The sequence below is a fragment of the Sprattus sprattus genome (assembly GCF_963457725.1).
Source record: "Sprattus sprattus genome assembly, chromosome: 17".
Taxonomy (NCBI): domain Eukaryota; kingdom Metazoa; phylum Chordata; class Actinopteri; order Clupeiformes; family Clupeidae; genus Sprattus; species Sprattus sprattus.
Window position 1 is genome coordinate 13798588 of NC_137915.1, and position 20681 is coordinate 13819268.

General features: G+C 46.9%; 1 protein-coding gene across 2 annotated transcripts in view; it reads right to left on the minus strand.

The window, feature by feature from the left end:
• The window catches only part of boc (BOC cell adhesion associated, oncogene regulated), a 34534-nt gene that overhangs the window by 8801 nt on the left and 5052 nt on the right, over positions 1 to 20681 (minus strand). The window contains exons 1-7 of one of the 2 annotated variants that reach the window (XM_080855178.1): positions 12645 to 12665; positions 12063 to 12209; positions 11337 to 11618; positions 3867 to 4013; positions 2704 to 2847; positions 2209 to 2502; positions 529 to 801 (exon numbers count right to left, since the gene is read on the minus strand). In XM_080855178.1, coding sequence (XP_080711304.1) covers positions 529 to 801; positions 2209 to 2502; positions 2704 to 2847; positions 3867 to 4013; positions 11337 to 11618; positions 12063 to 12192 — 1270 coding nt within the window. In that variant the 5' untranslated portion in view covers positions 12193 to 12209; positions 12645 to 12665. Of the gene's footprint in view, positions 1 to 528; positions 802 to 2208; positions 2503 to 2703; positions 2848 to 3866; positions 4014 to 11336; positions 11619 to 12062; positions 12210 to 12644; positions 12666 to 20681 lie in introns of those variants that run through there. The other variant, XM_080855177.1, reaches the window with a different exon arrangement.

Sequence of the window (20681 nt, forward strand, 5' to 3'; positions counted from 1 at the left end):
TACTTCAGAGCCCCATTTAAACACACCACAAGCAGCTTGCAGTCGGACATGTTGGAATATGCTTTCTCATCTGATTCATGCAACTCCAAGCGTTTTGTTTTTGTTTTTTTAAATAAGAAATACTGGGACACAAAATACCATTCTCTGCAATCATCAACTCCCCCAGTTATAAAAACATCCCGACTTCAACATCCAGCTTCATGGATGATCGCTCCACATCATCTCCTCCAGCGCTGCTCTCATCATCTGTGTGTTATTCTCCTGGGAGCCCCACCCCTTCATTAGGGCCAGCCGTCTCAACCTGACCCAGCACCATCACTAACCCTCCCCCCAAAAAATACAATTCCCCCAGAGCACTGAAAAACTTGGAACTTTTCCCACAACACACACACACACATTTTATTTGGATTGCCACTTCTGATTGTCTTTCAACACAGATTAAAATACACACAAAAAATACCACACTGTACCACACTGCCCACATTACACACTCATACACACAACCCTTGGGTAACTAGGGCAACGTACCAGTTGGCAGGGTGAGGAGTCGTGCAGCGGCCTGCGAGCTGCCCACTCCATTCTCGGCGAGGCACTGGTAGATGCCGTCGTCCTGGGGGCCCACAGTGAGCACGCGGAGGGTGCGTGCCACCAAACGGTGCCGCGGCGAGGCGGCCAGCGGACGGGCGTTGTGCAGCCACACCACACTGGGCACCGGCTTGCCCCGCACCTGGCACACGAAGCGCACCGTGTCGCCCCACACTGCCTCCGGCTGCTGCAGCTCCACACGCACCTGAGGGGGCTCTGAGGACGGAGAGAGAGAGAGAGAGAGAGAGAGAAAAAACACAAAAATGTTAGTTTGTGGACCCTGACATTATCATACATGAAGCATGAAGGCTGTAAACTAATTTCCCTTTAAATGCTTTTTTCTGCAGTTGTACACATACAGGCACCATGTGTGTGAGTGTGTGTGTGTGTGTGTGTGTGTGTGTGTGTGTGTGTGTGTAAGGAGTGTGTACACAGACTACGGTTTCTGAAAAAGAGTGGGAGCCTGACAACACCCATGCAAGTACATGCATGAGTGTGTGTATGTGTGTGTTGGGGGGACGCTAGTACTTGTTAATGTGTGCGTCAGTGTGTGCTACTACACGTACAGATGTCACTCAGTGTGTGTAATGAGTGTATACTCATTACTTTATCATGACTACTGTTTCTGAAAAAGAGTCCTATGAGTGAGTGAGGGACCTTATGTACATACACGTGTGTTTAAGGGTTGGAGGTTCTAGTACTTTCTAATCTGTATGTTTGTGTGTGCTAATACATGGGTGTGTGTCAGTGTGTGTGTGTGTGTGTGTGTGTGTATGTGTGTGTGGAGACAGAGAGCTGCAGAGGGCTGCCACAGTACTTGATGGTTGGCTGCCCGTGAATCAGACAGAGGGAGGCGAGCTCGTTAAGAGTAGCGGAGAACGTCTGGGCTTAATTAGGCCACACTGCCGGGAGACGAGCCCACAAAAACAACTCCAGTGCAATCAGGGCCCCGCCATTTCAAATGACTCACTCTTAAAACACACACGCACACACACACACACACAATGCCTCTTTCACACACTTACGCTTTCATTAAGTCACTGACATGCTCCCTCTCTATTTCTTTCTTTAATGCACACAATGTCTTTCTCACACACATACTCTGTTGCAGTAACTCACTGACTGTGTCTCTCGCCACAAACACATCTCTTTAATAAACACACATTTCCTCTATTTTACTCACTCACTGGCTGGCTTTCTTTCACACACCAATCACACACACACACATCGCGCAATCGCTCTCATTTGCTCACTCTTGCTGAAAGCTAATCCATGCTCTCGACCTTCCTGTCTCCTGTCACAGGCCGAGCTGTATAGTAGAAAAGAGAGCAGACGCCAGACACACTGACTGCATTGCTTTACCCCCTCTTTAAAAGGCACGGTGCTTTGCTGTTGGTGGAAGACGAAAGCCTCTGTTGCGTAACCTTGTGGTTGGCTTGGTTCACTGTCAGTTATGAGCCTTACGACTTTATGAACAGACATGGCATGCCTTTATGTCTGCATGAGAGATCCAACAGCCTAGGGACTGATTATCCTTCCTAGTTTCCAGGATCAGAGTTCTATAGATTTTAGGGGCGTCTCTACATTTAGTGACTTCTCCTCCTTCCGGGTTTCCATACTCACCAAAAACCTGCACATCGTACTGGACGGTGGCCGTGCCAGGCAAGCCGATGCCATTGTTGGCGTGGCACGCGTATGTGCCAGAGTCGCTCTCGGTGGTTGTGTCGATGAGCAGGTTGCTGAGGAGGAAGCGCGTGTTGTTATGGTGACGCAGGTCCAAGCCGTCCTTGGCCCATGTGACCTGCGGAGTGGGGATGCCACTGGCGACGCACTCCAGCACCAGCCGTTGGCCTTTGGTCACCATGATGGAACGCGAGTCCGGAGGGTAGATGATGCGAGCCGCCTCAGAGGTTGAGCCTAGGAGATGATGGGAAATGTAGTTTTTACAGTCAATGAGAGAGCCCATTAAGAATCAAAAGAAACTGTATATAAGTAGCTACGTCTTTCAGACTTTATGTTTATATAAAATAGGATACTATTTCATTGCTTTGATTATTACATTGATATTTTGGATGGGAAAGAAATACATTCTAGATCCAAAGCATGTTGTTCACTTACGTCGAATACGCAGCCTGTCAGCGGAGATGGAGGTCTTCACCTCCTGGGTGACAGGGTTGTAGGCTGCACACTTATATGCTCCCTCATCCTCTTGGGTGGCATTGGCTATCTGCAGATTCCCTGATGGCATAATCAGGTAGTTCCCTAAAGAGACAGAGAGCCACAGTGAGACCAAACACCAAAGTTGCTGTATGTTTTTGTTTTCACCCTCACCACCACTGACATAGTGCGTCTGGATTCTGCTTTTGGAACTACGGAGCTTCAGGTGTTCGGTCTTTACACTTCTAGGCTTATCAAGGGGTTTAGCCATGACATGATGTAATTGAACGACGCTGTATTGCAGCCAAAGGGTGGAACATTCCAGAATCAGAAAGCTAAAGTCCTGCCACGATTTGCTCCAGTGATGCAATAAACGAGCCGATTTCACTCATCACTTCGACATCTGCGTTCGGCTAATGAGCAGACTCAGATGGTGGACTCAATAAACCCAACAGGACTTTCCATCTCCAGTTTAAGCAAGGAGAAACGTATAAATGCTCTACTGCTCTTAAGAGCCTGGCAGCAGGATCACACAACACTGCTCTTGAGTCTCAGGGCAACTCCCACAGACCACCACTAGAGGGCGTTCTCGAGACTGAGCAAAACCAGCTGCCAGGCTGCCACATACCAGCACAGCTAGCAGAAGAGGATTTAAAGAGAAGGGGAAAAAGACGACAGAAATAAATTAGGGAAGAAAATAAACAAAAGTATTCCCATGTTTCAACATTCCCTAGATAACTGGCTTATCTACACAGCTATGATGGCACAGATAAAATATGATTAGGAATTCCAGGGCTCTGGCAGAAAGACAACAGGGAGGAAAGGAGAGAGATGGAAAGAGAGGGCAGAGAGGAATGAAAGAGTGAGATAGAGGGGTAAAGGAGGGAGAGAAAGAGAAAGAGAGAGAGAGAAATAGGACCTTTAACTTACAGAGAGGGAAATGAGGGAAGGCATTGTTAAGCCAGAAGAACAAAATAGCAAGTGAGTTACAGTGACAAAGTGAGGCATTAGGGAAAGAAGGGTAGAGACAGACAAAGACATTGGCAGCTACAGATAGTGAGAGTGAGAGAGAGAGAGAGAGACAGAGAAATAGGAATAGGAAAGAGACCATTAGAGGGTCCTACCTTTGGAGGTCTCCAGCCACTCCTGCTTGACGCTGTAGCGCACCTGGGCTTTGGGCTGGCTCTCAGGCAGGTGGCACTCAATGACCGCAGTGTTCCCCTCATCCACCTCAATGTCCTGCTGGTCATCACGCTCAAAGTCACGCAGCTCTACACACACACACACACACACACACACACAGAGAAAAGGGAGAGTGTGTAAGGCCAATGTCAAGACAACCAGCAACAAAACCCAGATCTCTCTTGTGCTATTATGCTACTAGATTCCTTCACGGATTCAAACACACACACACACACACACACACACACACACACACACACACACACACACACACACACACACACACACACACACACACACACACACACACACACACACACACACACACACACACACACACACACACACACACACACACACACACACACACACACACACACACACAGAGACACACAGCAAGCCACTGCCAACAGATCAAAACAATTTGGATCAGACCAGCAGCAGTGGCAGCGGCAGCAGCAGCAGGAATGGATTGTGGTATTTATGTTTGCTTGCTAGGAAACAGACTCTTGACTGGGAGATGGACTGGGCAGACGCCCAATAGCCCAGAGACACAGAGTCTGCAGAGCCTGACCTCTGCCCACCCCCAGCCCTGGAATGAGGGCGGAGGGCAGGGGTCAAAGGGCATCTTCCTCTTGGATTTCAGGGAAAGAAAATCAGTTTGGATTGCAATGATAGAGGGCAAATCTGGTTAAGTGGTGAGCCAGGACAACAGAGAAGAACGGGAAAGGGATTCTCGACGCAGTGCAATTATATATTACACTGCTACATGGAACACACACGATCCCAGAGAAGTGCAATACCATCAGAGGGAAAGATGGAGAAAGTGTTTTTTGAGAGAAAGAAAATCAGTTTGGATTGTGACGTGATAAGACAAGGATGACTAGTCAATGTGTGGTATGAGAGAGAGAGAGAGAGAGAGAGAGAGTGAAAAGGGAAAGGCTAAAGGGACTAAAAAACACTTAACATAAAAAAAACTAGTTCAGCCCAAACTTCATTAAGTGTCTCCTGAACTGTTGATATCTCCCCCAACAAACACAGGCCCAGGGCCATTGTTTTCAGAGGTGTCTGTGCTTTGCTGTTTTTGCCTGTGCTTGGCTGCAGGCCACAGTGGTGTGTATATGGTGTTAGCTGACTGAGAGAGGCTAACTAACATCGGAGAAAGTCGGTTATGGTGGGGGATGGGGGGGGGTTAGCATAATGTGTCGTCGGCAAAACATTAGGGGCAATCATCCTCTGGGTAATTAGTGGAAAATCCTTTAGGTAGCTGGACCGTCAAGTCTTCCCACGTGTTGTGTGTGTGTGGTGGGTGCAAAAGTGGAATGTGATGGACTGTTCACAGAGGTGAAGTTAAGGGCTTGGCTTTGATAGGTAGAAGCATGCTCACACACACACACACACACACACACACACACACATTCCACAAGAGATGAGAATACCAGGACATGTCAGGGTAAAGAGCGGTGTGTGTGTGTGTGTGTGTGTGTGTGTGTGTGTGTGTGTGTGTGTGTAGGGTAAAGTAGACAGAAAGATGGGGACTCTTGGAAGAGAGGTTGTGTGACGCTTCATTTGCTAAATCAATCAGAGGGCCTTTTTTACGGTTACCCCTTGCCTGCCCCCTCCACAACCCCCCATCCACCCTCCCGACATTCCTCTCTGCACACCTTTAACCCCCCCTGTCTGTACCCCCCCTCCACTCCTCCTCCTCTTCCTCCTCCCTCTCTTCTTCTCTCCCTCTCCTAAACTCATCCTCCCTTCTACTCTCTGTCCTCCTTGAATTCCTGTCCCTCAGACCCCTACACACCCAAATCTGGCGTACAGAGGGAGTGAGTGATGAGACACTGTGTGAGAGAGAGGGGAGAGAGAGAGAGAGAGAGAGAGAGAGAGAGAAGACTTTAAGATATGTAGGGGAAGATTATACAGTCTGTGTGAGTGTGTGCATTTATGTATGTGTGTGTGTGAGAGAGTGTGTGTATGTATGTATATACAGCCGCGGAAAAAATTAAGAGACCACTTCATAATTATCAGTTCCACTGGTTTTACTATTTATTGGTATGTGTTAAAGTAAAATGTACATTTTAGTTTTATTCTATAACCTACTGGCAACATTCCTACCAAATTTCAAATAAAAATATTGTCATTTAGATCATTTATTTGCAGAAAAATGACAATTGGTCAAAATAGCAAAAAAGATGCAGTGTCTTCAGATCTCGAATAATGCAAAGAAAACAAGCTCGTATTCATTTTTAAACTACACAATACTAATGCTTTAACTTAGGAAGAGTTCAGAAATCAATATTTGGTGGAATAACCTTGATTTAAAATCACAACTTTCATGTGTCTTGGCATGCTCTCCACCAGCCTTTCACATTGCCGTTGGGTGACTTTATGCTACTCCTGGCGCAAGAATTCAAGCAGCTCGGCTTCTTTTCATGGCTTGTGACCATCCATCTTCCTCTTGATCACATTTCAGAGTTTTTTTTATGGGATTCAGGTCTCGAAATTGGGCTGGCCATGACAGGGTCCTGATCTGGTGATACTCCATCCACACCTTTACTGGCCTGGCTGTGTGGCATGGAGCATTGCCCTGCTGGAAAAAACACTTCTCAGAGTTGGGGAACATTGTCAGAGCAAAAGGAAGCAAGTTTTTCTTCCGGGACAACGTTGTACTTTGCCTGGCTGAGGTTTGTAAAAGACCATAAGGATTGAAAAAAGCGGACTGGAGGGTCTTCTAGTTCGTCTTCTCTGATGAGTCCAATTTTCAGCTTTGCCATACACATGGTCGTCTGATGGTTAGACGGAGACCTGGAGAGGCCTACAAGCCAGAGAGTCTTGCACCTACTGTGAAATCGGACTCATCAGAGAAGACGAACTTAGAAGAACCTCCAGTCCGCTTTTTCAATCCTTATGGTCTTTTACAAACCTCAGCCAGGCAAAGTACAACGTTGTCCCGGAAGAAAAACTTGCTTCCTTTTGCTCTGACAATGTTCCCCAACTCTGAGAAGTGTTTTTTCCAGCAGGGCAATGCTCCATGCCACACAGCCAGGCCAGTAAAGGTGTGGATGGAGTACCACCAGATCAGGACCCTGTCATGGCCAGCCCAATTTCGAGACCTGAATCCCATAAAAAACCTCTGAAATGTGATCAAGAGGAAGATGGATGGTCACAAGCCATGAAAAGAAGCCAAGCTGCTTGAATTCTTGCGCCAGGAGTAGCATAAAGTCACCCAACAGCAATGTGAAAGACTGGTGGAGAGCATGCCAAGACACATGAAAGTTGTGATTTTAAATCAAGGTTATTCCACCAAATATTGATTTCTGAACTCTTCCTAAGTGTAAGCATTAGTATTGTGTAGTTTAAAAATGAATATGAGCTTGTTTTCTTTGCATTATTCGAGATCTGAAGACACTGCATCAATTTTGCTATTTTGACCAATTGTCATTTTTCTGCAAATAAATGATCTAAATGACAATATTTTTATTTGAAATTTGGTAGGAATGTTGCCAGTAGGTTATAGAATAAAACTAAAATGTACATTTTACTTTAACACATACCAATAAATAGTAAAACCAGATAATCTGATAATTTTGAAGTGGTCTCTTAATTTTTTCCGCGGCTGTATATATGAGACAGAGTAGGAGATAGAACGTATGTTGAGTGAACATGCAGGTGTGTAAATGTATGTATGTATAGCATACATATGTAAACAAAAGGAACACACTATATAAATCCTGTGCTATTTAGTAGCGCACACACACACACACACACACACTCTCTGCACCCGCTGCCCACTGTTCCACATACATAAACGGTGTACATCTCATCATAGAGTCATAGACTCTCTCTCCTTGTCTCTCTCTGCCTCACTCACTCTTTCTGCCGTCTCTGTTGTCTCTTCTCATCTCTTTCTCTAATGACTCTTCATTTTTCTCTCACTCCCCTTGTCTCTATCTATCAGTTCGTCTGTTTCTTCTCTGCATGCCTTTTCCCCCTCCCCCTCTCCTGTTTCTTCTCTATCTGTCTCTTCTGCTATTTTCTCTGTCTCTCTCTCTCTCTATCTCTCTGTTCTGTTTCTTCTCTATCTGTCTCTTCTGTTATTTTCTCTCTCTCTCTCACTCTCTCTCTCTCTCTCTGCTCAGTCTCTCCCAGGGCTCCCTGTTGGTGCCTGGATTCTGAGAATCAGACGGGATTAATGATATTTATAAAGTGGATCAGCCCCTTTTCCAGTGCTGCTTTGGCAGGCTTTCATAAATGCTGCAGGGTTACTTATCATTCATCATTTTAATGGTCCAGCCTGTGGAGTCATCCAGTGGGTGTATGAGACAGAGATACTGTCAATGTGTGTGTATGTGGGAGTGCGTATGAGTGTGTGTGTGAGAGAGAGATACTTTTAAAGTGTGTGTGTGTGTGTGAGTGTGGGAGTGTGTGGTTTCGTTCGTGCCTTCAGTGATTCTAGAGCGACTGCACAGTATCATTTAAAAAAATGGGTGGGTGCACACTGACTATATATAAGGAAAAGCGTGTCTGTGAGAAAACTGAGAGAAAAAGATAGACAGAGTGAGAGTGAGAGAGAGAGAGAGAGAGGGAGAGAGAGAGGGAGAAGAGGCGAAAGTAATGATGAAGGGGAAAAGAAGTTGATGAGTGATCTGTGAGTAAGCTTGTGGCTTTTGAGGACTCCATCAACCACATATGTGAATTTAACCCGCAGCCACACAAATCACATCCTTTTGTTTCCATGCAAGTCTGTGTGTGTGTGTGTGTGTGTGTGTATGCGTGTGTGTGTGTGTGTGCGTGTGTGTGTGTGTGTGTGTGTGTGTGTGTGTGTGTGTGTGTGTGTGTGAGTGTGTTTGGCTAGGCCGAGAGGAGAGGGGAGGCTGCTTGTCTACAGCAGGAATTCGAGCAGGGAGTTTTAAATAATGCAGAAACAGGCCGAGGCTCCCGGGGGGAGAGGGCTGCGATCAGACGCACACATACCAGAACAAGGCCCCGTCAACCAGCACAGCCAGCACAGCCAGCACAGCCAGCACAAGCAGCGCAGCCAACACAAGCAGCACAACAAGCACAGGCAGCACAGGCAACACAGCCAACACAGGCAGTACAGCCAGCACAGGCCTAACACAACCACACACACACTCACTACCCTCTTACACACAAACGAACATGCATGCACATAAACACACACACACACACACACACTTCCCTCTTACACACAAATAGAACATGTCTGCACATACACACACACACACACACACACACACACACACACACACACACACACACACACATTTCCCTCTTACACACAAACGGACATGCATGCACATACATACACACACATGAAAGCTCCCAGAGGTACTATTCTGGCCTGCGCTGGGCTCTGTGAGGGGGGGGGGGGGGCGTGGGGGACGTTGACGTTAGGCCTCTTTATTAAATTAGACAGGGGCTGAGGGAGGACATGGGGGAGTATTAGTGGAGTCTGGACCCCAGTGGGGAGGCCAGACCTCCCCCCCCCCACACACACACACTCACACAAACACAAATAGACACACACACTCACTCACACACACACTCTCACACACACACACACACACTCCTGAATCATCTGGGAGGAGAGACTTTATCACTAACATCTGATCTGGACTATACTGAGCGAAAGCTAGAGAGAGGAAAGAAAGTAAGAGAGACAGGAAAGAATGAGAGGGAGAGCGAGAGAAATAGGGAGAGAAATAGAATGGAGATTGGAGAAGAAGACAAAATTGTTGGTTAAGGAGAGGGTAAAGACAAAACAGGAGGCTATTTTAAAAACAGAAAGTTAGCTGACAGAGACAGAGACTGACTGGAGGTGAGAGTGTGTGTGTGTGTGTGTGTGTGTGTGTGTGTGTGTGTGTGTGTGTGTCTGTGTGTGACAGAAAGTTGTTAAGGTTGGGATGGAAATGGGGCCTCTGACATCACGTCTCATCTTGTAGGTGGATCCTGTCTGAACTGGCCTGAGGAACCAGAGACTCTCACTCCACTACACATACACACACACACACACACACACACACACACACACACACAATGTTTTGTTCACTTTATCTAATGGCTCTGGAACAATCTGTGAGAGCACAGAGGGAAAACTCCTTTTTTCTCTCTGGACTGATTTATTAGCCCGCCCTCTCTCTCCCACAACACACACACACACGCACACACACACACACACTTACACACAAACACACACACACACACAGTTATCTCTTATCTTGACCCTTTCAATCTTCCCAATTAAATGGAGAATATTTCCTAAGCCCTTATCGTCCTGTGTGTGTGTGTGTGTGTGTGTGTGTGTGTGTGTGTTCTGTCTCAGGAGGAATGTGGTGAAGGGGAGGGAGGGGGTCTGTCTCTGATGGGCCCCAAGCATCCCCCTTCTCTGAAACACACACACACATACACCCCCACACACACACACACATACTAGAGTCGCGTTACACCCCTCCCCTACAGGGCCCCTGTGCTGACTGACCTACAGCATACAGGCTAACACACACGAACACACACACACACAGACACAAATTGACATAGAATTACACACACAACCAACCACATAAATACACACACACACTACTAATACACATGAAAACTCCATGCTGTACTCCCCTTTGCCACTCAACCATCACACACACACACACACACACACACACACACACACACAGCCATGAGCTACTTTCCACTACCACTCAACCACTACTGACTACCACACCACCACAATATCCCATTATAATTACACACACACACACACACACACACTTCCGGACTGTGTGATATCATGTTACTGCAGCGCGTCAGTGCTTACGATGTTCCTGTTCAGTTTTGTTCAGCTCCCTTTTGGGCTTTTTTTCTCTGCTTGTCTGTAAAAGCTGGTTATGTAGTTACAGCCTCTTACATGGACTTAAGACATAGTCTACGTAGGAACATGTCATATATATATATATATATATACAAATATATACACACACGTATATACACTTGTGTCCGCATGTATGTATGTGTGTGTGTAAGAACATGCCTTTCTGTTTGAGTGTGTTCTTTGAGGGTAATGTTCACCATATCTTCAACTGTGTGTGTATGCCAGTAACTCAGCGTGAACACATGCTTCCTGTGTGTCCTCCTGATCGTGTCTATAGGTATTTAGGTCAGCGATTGGTTGAAGTTGGAATTAGATGAGGGGCAGGCAGTTAGTGTATGTATTTGTATGTCCATTACACTTAGCATTTTATTGGGTCCATGTGGAAGTGCACATATATATGCGTGTGTGCACATGTATGTAGGGGTGTGTGTGTGTGTGTGTGAGAGAGAGTGTGCGTAAGAGTACATGTCTGTAGGTGTGTGTGTGTGTGTGTGTGTGTGTGTGTGTGTGTGTGTGTGTGGTTACTCACTTGCTGCAGTGACATTGGCAGGTACGCTGGCACATGCTCCTACAGCTGTGCTCGCCACACACTGGTAGCGTCCGATAGTCTTGTTGCTAAGAGACACGATGTCAAGGGAGCCGGGCTTTGTGACCACGCCCAGCTCTGCACAGTCGTCTGCAAGGAGCTCGTGCCCGTTCAGATGCCAGCTGATGTTGGCATGGGGAGGGAGGACGCTACAGCGCAGGGTCACAATGCCCCCCAGCTTCTGAACCACAGACATGGGCTCCTCAGTGAAGACTGGCATGTCATCTGGGGTAGAGAGAGAGAGAGAGAGAGAGAGAGAGAGAATCAAGAGATGGAAGTAGGGGAAGGAGGGGAAGTTTGGGTTGTCATAGCAGAAGGCAGGGAAAAAACAATGAGAAAGAACAGAGAGAGAAGAGGAGGAGGAGGAGGAGGAGGAGGAGGAAGAGGAGATGGAGAGGAAGGTAGAGTGGGGGAGCAGAGCATTTGAAGCCATTAGACACAGACAGAGGAAGGGGAAAAACTGAGTTAGCACTCAGTGACATCTAAGAGCAGCCGCCTGGTCTTCTGTTTTTTCCATCACACTTTCCATTCATGAATTCCCCCTTACTGCCTGCCTCGAGTGGCTCATGAACAGCCTTTCCCCGTTCCAGCTAGCTCTGTAAAATCCCCTCTGTCGTCTTGTTCTGTGGTATCAGGAGTCTGTGCCAGGAGGCAGAACGGGACACTCACCGTTGGTGCTGGTGCTGGTGCTGCTGCTGGCGCCGCCCTGGTGGCAGCAGAGCAGAAGTGCACCCAGTGCACAGAGCGCTTGAACCCGACGCTTTCTGGCCCAGGGAATCCAGTCTAATGGTCCGGACATCTTCCATACACTACCCCCTGATGGAGAAAAAGAAAGAGACAGGGAGAGAATGGGAGAGGGAGAGAGATTAGATCTTGGGTCTGGCACAAACAATACACAGACATCTGATCACCCAAGTTTGAAGACACAGGCAGGACAGGGAATCTGTGCCCACAGCCACATCCTCTCCGGCCTAAAAACTCAGACTGGACCTCGGAGTCAGGCCTCAATGCTCCCAACGTTCCCAGCCCTCTGCCTAACTGACTCACAGCACGGCATCTCACAAACTGAGCAACAACTCGCAGAGTCTCTGTCCGGCTTTGGCTACATAAGGAAAACTCAAGATCAGCCTCTGCGATAAGGCCTCCATTCTAACACACAACCTTCCTTGTGTCGGCACCCACACACACACACACACACACACACACACACACACACACAGACAAACACACTCCACCCAGACCCGTACCTACCAGCCGTCTCTGTGTTCCTGAAGCGGGTGCCCGGATTGTGCGGGCTGTAACCTGAGCCCCACCCCCTCCCACCCCAGTCAGGTGTAACTGATACAGGTACAGGGTTTTGGGGGGGTTAGGGGGGGGGTTTCAGCAGTGAAGCACACAGAGACGGCATTCAACAGTCCACACAAAGAACAACAGAGCTCACAGACACAGGACGGCTATACGGGAGAGACTAAAAGGAGCATATGCCATACAATAGAGTGTGTGTATGTGTGCGTGTGCGTGTGTGTGTGTGTGTGTGTGTGTGTGTGTGTGTGTGTTTGTGTGTGTGTTTGTGTGTCAGACAACATTTCACAGCATGTGCTTCATATTTGCGATTGCAGCTTGCATGTCTTTAATTGTGGATCTAGTTGTGGGTGGTGGAACAGACAGAGCTAAATCACCTGCATGTCAGCCTGATTTGTGACTGTGCCTGACAAGCAAAGAGAGAGAAAGGGAGAGAAGAGAGAGAGGGCGAGAGACAGAGAGGGAGAAAGAGAGAGAGAGGTGGGGGTGAGGAGAAAGGGAGAGAGAGAGGAGATGGAATGGAGACAAAGACAGAGATGGAGGGAGAGGGAGAGGGAGAGAGTAAGAGTGAGAGGGAGGGAGGGAGAGAAAGGTAATGGTCAGTCTATTAACAGTTAATGCAGGAAGGGGGAGCTTTTCTCTCTCCTCTCCCCTCGCTGCCAAGTTTCCCAAATTCTTTCCTGTCAGGTTAAACTAACAACTTCCCGTCACTATGAGGAGGGTGGTCCACTGCTCCAAGCCTGCAAATCTCTCTCTCTCCCCCTCTCCCTCTCTCTCTCGCTCCTTCTCTCCCTTCCTCTTTTTCTCTTCTCTCCATCTTTTTTTCTCTCTCTTTCTCTGCCTCCCTCTTTCTGCCCCCCATACACACACACCAACTCTGATGGAATTGTTACGGGAGCGAAATGATTAATGACGCCTTGAAGAAAGATCCAGACCACCAAAACAGCAAGGGGCAAAAAAGGACAGAGATGGAAAGGGGGGGGGGGGGGGGGGGGGGGGTGGAAAGCCGACAACAACGATGAAAAATAAATCAGTCGTGGCGTGTCTGGGGGATTCGAAGACTCTGTTTTTATTTCTGTTTTGATTGAGTCAGTCATTAAGACAGACGGACAGACAGAATGAGAGACAGAGACTGAGAACAGAGGGAAAGAAAGAGAGAGATGAGAGAGGAATGGAGAGAAGAAGAGAGCACTTTTCTCAGGGCTGTGTAGTCTTTCCCCTTTCCTGGCTGCTGGGTCTGGCCCTAAACAAATGTTATTGATTCACAGTGCCAAAAACAAACACATCATCATCATGCTGGAAAGAGCGAGAGAGAGAGAGAGATAGAGAGAGAAAGAGAGAGTCCTGGCATGGTCACCAACTCCCTCTCAACAGAGAGCCTAGTCTTTTATCATAAGTGTGTGTGTGTGTGTGTGTGTGTGTGTGTGTCTCAAGAGCAGCTCAAAACACCACTGGCAGGGCCATCCAGCTGGCTTTAGCATCTTAGACATTCAGTCTTTTTGCTTTATGACATAAATGGGACAAACAGTAGAGAGTTTGGGGATGAACACACGACTGCAACAAACAGTCTGCTTCTCCTTTAAACACAGGGCCAGGCAAGGGCAATCAGAAGGCTAATTGAGAAAGACACGAGAAAAACCCTACTGCTAAACAGTGGCACAGGTCAACCAACAGCATAGACTAGGTAGGTTTAGGCCAGACGGCCATTTTGCTTCGGGTCATATAACTTTTGTGGGCTATTTAAGGATCCAAAAGACTACATAAAAGAATGTTAACAATGGGCCATTATTACTGAGGGAAGCAAACAAGAATGCTAAGGCTACTTTTAGCACTTGGTGTTTGTAAGCACACTGCAGTCTGTAGTAGTGGCTAGCATGTGTTTGTGTGTGTGTATGTTCATGTGTGTGTATGTTCATGAGTGTGTGTGTGTGTGTGTGTTTGTGTGTTCATGTGTGTGTGTGTGTGGGGGGGGGTTAGTATAGACAGCTGTCCTGTAAAGCCACAGCAGAGGAGCCAATCCTCGCGCCTATGCTGTCAAACCACCTGTCCAAACTGCCAACGCTAACCCCAAACACACACACACAGGAACGCACACATACACACACACACGCACGCACGCATTTCATTCACCCTCTGAGCAACACAAAGAGGCCCCAGTCACGTCAGCGGCCCTGTGAAACTCTACACGGCCTGCCTGACCACTCACTACAGATCCAGCAAGGCCTGTCCAAGACCTCCATTCAGGACAGACAGACGACCACATGTGTGTGTGTGTGTGTGTGTGTGTGTGTGTGTGTGTGTGTGTGTGTGTGTGTGTGTGTGTGTGTGTGTGTGTGCAGTTAAACTGGGCCTCAACAAAGCATTGCCATTACCTTTCACATGGTCTTACTGACTCCAGCTGCTTCTGTCAAGTGCCGTCTCACAGTGCCCCTATTTACTAAGGATAAAACGGAACTGTATTTGGACGTAAGTGTGTGTGTGTGTGTGTGTGTGTGTGTGTGTGTACGTGTGTTTGTATCTGTGTGTGTGTGTGGGTGTGTGTGTGGGTGTGTGTGTGTATCTGTAGGTGTCAGTAACTCAGTATAAACATGAGTGTCATGGGATTATATAAACTATGTAACCAGTGTCTGCTAATCTGCTTGAATCAAAGTGTTTGAACTGTGAATGGGACTGTGCACGTTAACATGTGCTAGATAATGGGCAGGCAGGGATGTCTGTTTCTTTCCAAACTGCCTGTTTGGTTAATAAAGCCAAAATCAGATGCAAATTTATGAGGTTTTTGTGATGGCTATCAGAATGCAAGGGCAGCTGGCACCACAAACACTAGCTCCGAACCTGTGCATGGCAATAAGGCCATACAGATGTTGGAGAGTTAGTGCTGGTTTATTCCTGTCATTCTGAATGTGTGTGTTTGTGTATATTCATAAAGATGTTTGTGTTTTAGTGTGCCTGGGCAGGACCATAAGACATATAAGTGCATTTATGTGTGTTTCAGGACATGCACTTTGGTTGTCTGCATAAAAGTAAGAATGTGATTGTGTGTGTGTGTGTGTGTGTGTGTGTGTGTGATGGTATGCATACTTTTAAAACTGAGAGCCGGTGTGTGTGATTGTGAGGAGTAGAAGTCACTTCATAAAGCCTCATTGTCAGCGTGCGGGCCCCTTTATTCCCGGGCTGCTCCGGTCACCATTGTCCGGCCGCCTGCACGGATAAATTCATTTTGACAACCCTGCTAATTGGATAAAACAGCACTGTCCCGCCTGAAGCCTCCTCCCTCAACACTCACATTCCTTCTTCTCTCCAGCACCAAGGGAGCACAGAAAGAGTGAGTAAGTAAGAGAGAGTGTGTGTGTGTGTGTGTGTGTGTGTGTGTGTGTGTGTGTGTTGCTGAGCTGTTGAATATTTATCGCCTACCCTCTTCTCTCTGCCTTCGTCCCCCTTTTACATCTTCAATCCCACTCCGATATCCTGTCTCTCTTTCTCATACACACACACTTTTTCTCTCTCTCTCTTGGTCTATCTCTCTCACACACACACTCTGTCTCTCTCTCACACACACACACACTCTGTCTCTCTCACACACACACACACACACACTTGTCGTCATCGATTCTCCAAATTCACCACAATGCCCCACCTCCCCCACCACCACTGCTCTGCCCCCTCCCCTCCCCCCTCCTCCTCCTTTAGATAAACACATGCGGTGTCAAGTGTGAGGAGTGCCGGGGGTTCAACTGGCTGTGCAGGGGCCCCCACTTCCCACAATGCCGCTCTCGCATAGCTACCGTGCGGGAGGCCTGTTGCCCCTGACGACGCTAACAGGCAGAACGCACCTTAATAGAGTGGAGAGTCATTGTAAAGCAGTGAGCCGACGCACGGACAATAACCCTGCGGCCCTCGCTCTCAAAGGAAAGACGCTCCGCTGAAGGGTCGGGGGAAGAGCTGATATGAAGAGGGGGGGCTCAATGACCAAAATAGGGGGGGGGGGGGCACATTACTCACTGAACAAGAGTGGATGGTGAGTAGAGGTGATGATAATTCAGGGAGGGAGAAGGAGCAGAAGAAGAGGGGAGTGGGGGTGATTTAATGGTTCAAGGATTTATGTGCGATTTCAGGGTGGAAAAGGAAAATTCCACATTGATAAAAGGGGAAATGTCAGATGTGGTCATGGAGACAGTGAGGGAGAGTGTCTGAGCAAAGTAGTGAGTGAATGAGTGAGTGAGAGTGTGAAACGATCTGTGGGTGTTGAAATGTCACCCCCCACCCGACCCAAACCTCACCACCCCCACTTCAGCGCCCTGCTGTGTGATATGAGAAGTGGCCTTTTGGTCTGTGGGCAGGAGGGGCAGCCATCTTGAGTAGGAGTCAATGAGTGGTCTGAATGAAGTCACTCCAGAGCTCTTTAAAGAGGAGAAGGCCATTCACTTTCGTCTGCCCAACCAACTGCCCTTGTATCTCCATAGGATTAATTAAACTCACACTCTCACACACACACACACACACCCCTCTCAGAACAAGAGCTTGTAACCTCCTGATCTTTACCCGAAGAATCCAGCTCTCTCTAAAACCAACTCTTCACTCGACTTCAAGTCCTCCAATCCCCCACCCAACGGCTGACTTTAACACATATAAATACCACTTTGAACAGGAGATCACCTCCCCTAGAATATTTCCCCATGGTAAATCCTCACACTCCATTAGCCCTGGGTTCTATTTCCCACCCTATAAAACCAGTGCTACCACACATCTTTGCCAAAAGGTTCACTGCTCCTCTGATCTGTTACCAAAGAATCTCACCAATATGATGCTACCACCCTCACCTGCATCTCACACGCATCACCTACTGCCAAAACTCACTACTCTAAATTACTACAAATCCAAAACACTTTGGTCTGAACCACAAGGCATATTTCAGTCCATCCTCAAAGCCAAAATTGAACAGAGTCCACCCAGCCACTGTAAACCAGCTACCTCGGCTTACGCTCATTCAAAGGAGTTCACTGTAGTTCAACAGTTGCGCTGGAGTTGCCCTGAAAAACAACGGTTAGTTCTCCAAACCAATTCACCCCATAAATCTCAGAAGGACATACTCTTCTATGAAGGGTCCTGCCACATAGGTCAGAAAAAATACCATGGCAACAAAACCGAGGTTTCTTAACCAAAATGTTCTTATAAACCTACAACTTCTCCTTATCAATATGTCTCCCATTTTGTGTCAGGATATTCGTACAACTCATCAAAATTGAACACCACTTCTCCCAAACATTAATGCTTTACCAACCAACCATAACAACGCATATCTGTTGACCAGGTACCCTTACACACATGTTCTAATTGAGCCAGCAGTAGCAACAACATTGTGCTGGTCTTGTTCAATGGAATTAGAACTTAAACTAAAGTTCACACAAATCCACAGACTGACACTTCATAATAAGAACACCTAACTGATCCTAGACTAATATCAGACAATAACTAAGACGGATAACCTTCCGTGTATGTGTGTGCGTGTGTGTTTGATGGATCTTTCTTTCCAAAAAAGTACACACTTGACCAACAGAGCATCCACACACACACTACTCCTGAGAGCTTATCCAACACCTGCGTCACTGAATAGCTTACAGCAATCCAAATGTTCCTCATGTCTTAACCACTTCCTCTGTGGTCTTCTTGCAACTAAACAACTGACCAAGGATCAGGATCAAGGTTTCTCATTCCATCTAACCTTGCTTAATGTGGGGTATAGAACCTGCAATCTGTTCCCACACCAGCTAGCTTGGCTGCTCCCAAATCTGCATCAAAAGGAAGTTAAACTTCTACAACATTCCCACGAACCGTGAAGATGTTCAGCAGGTGGAAAAAAAAGAGAAAGAGAAAAAGAAAGAAAGAAAAAGAGAGAGACGCCCCCGTTTCCCATTCAGTCTGTCTCCAGCTCCCACAATCCCCTTCCAGCCGCTCCAATGGTGGAAAATTAAACATCAAAGGGGCCACTAACGAGGACGTGGAGTCCGACCCCCCCAACCCCACCCCAATCCTTCCTCTGATAATAACGAGCAGCAGACACTCTCTGGGGATTAACGAGCGAGAGATGAAGCCAAGACCAGGGATCTCTAATCAATTAGGGCAGCGTGGCATTTGCATAATTTATATAACAAGGTAGAATTAACTAGCGCACGCTAATTACTGTGTGATGGCTCAAGGAAGTCGTTGTCTTGTTTTCTGTCGCTCCCACATTCCTCCATGACGGCTCAATGCGACAGCTGTCTCAGAGCCCACATACCTCCATGACGGCTCAATGCGACAGCTGTCTCAGGGCTCACATACCTCCATTACGGCTCAAGGCCATGGGAGCCATCACCTGGGCTAGCTCCAGTTTCAGTGGGGCTTAGTACAATGTGCATGACAATCACGTCATTGAAAGGACTCCTGAACTCAAGCTAATTAGGTTAAAGCTAGAGTGGCTCAGAGGGCCATATGAAAACCAATGGTGTATCATAGCACTGCCATTATATGTCTGCCAGTCGACAATAGAGTCATTTAGGGCATTATAAAAAAATAGGGAATTACATTTTATTCAATTAATTTCAATTTTATTCATGCAGTGCCAAAACACCAGAATTGTCTCAAATATCGTGAGGTAGACCACAATCCTTACCAAAACGAACCCACTGATTTCCTACAGAAAAAACACAGTTCAGGGGCCAAATGCACATAGCATCTTAAGGCTAAAAGTGGCTCCTTACTTGCCGATTTAGGGACAATCTTCAAACTCTAAAAATAATGGGCATTGTAGTCCTAACTTTGACTCCTAGTCCTTTTTTACTAAGAGCAATTCACCAAGACCCATAGCGTTAAAACGAGCGCCAAAATCGGTGAGAGCTAAAAAGTAATCGAGAGGACTCCTTACTCACTAAAAACAATTCCCAAACAAACCTAAAATAGCAGTTTCTATCATGCCACGTCGTTTGCAAATGCAGATGCAGTGAAAATGCAGAATCATTTGAGTTATGCTGTCTCAACAGTAAAGGATTACACAGTAACGCCACCAACCAATCAAAACGATCTCTTCATTTCCAAAATGAAATTAAATGGAACGCCTTATTATATAATTAAACTAACCCCCGTCTACCCAAAGAGAACACTTTTAGTTAAAAAAGTTTAGTGCAATTTAGGAGTACTCTCAGTGGTGAGATCAAATCCTGGGCTGGGGTCCTGGGCTACAGTACATGATAGTGTGTAATAGCCTAGTTATTTAGAATTGTATTGCTATGGTTTTTGTATGTGTGGGTGTGTGTGTATGACTGTAAGAGTAAGAGAATGAGTATGCGTGTACACCAAGAGTTTGTGTGTGTGTGTGTGTGTGTGTGTGTGTGTGTGTGTGTGTGTGTGTGTGTGTGTGCTGCAGGAGAGTTTTCCATGATCTGGACTGCTTTCACTACAAGCCAGGAGTTGCAGCCCAAACTGCAGGAGTGACCATGCTCTGATCAGGGACTGAGAGAAGAGAGAGACACACACATATGACCTACACACAAATCAGATGTGAGGACATGTCAGCACAACACACACACACACACACAAACACAGATTTAACACATAAACACACACAAAAAGTAATTAGATTTATACTATACACACATACACAAACATACATACATGTAAACAAATCTACCTCAAGAATAGATTAACTTGAATTTAGGAACTGAAATTCCCACACACACACTGTTTCCCCCACGTTTGGAGATCTTGTGTGTACGTATGGAATTGCTTTGCCTTAATGCTTACACAGGACTCCTTACATAGTTGTTCAACTAAGTTACTGGGGTGGTGTGGGTGTGGGTGGGGGGGCATAGGGGGTAAGGGAGAGGAGGTGGGGGGGACTGAATCCTGGCTGGGGCCCCTCCAGTCCTGGCAGCTCATACATCAGAGTGAATGGAACCAATTATAAATCAAGAGCAATTTCTCCACATTATTCAGAAGGAACCAGGAGAG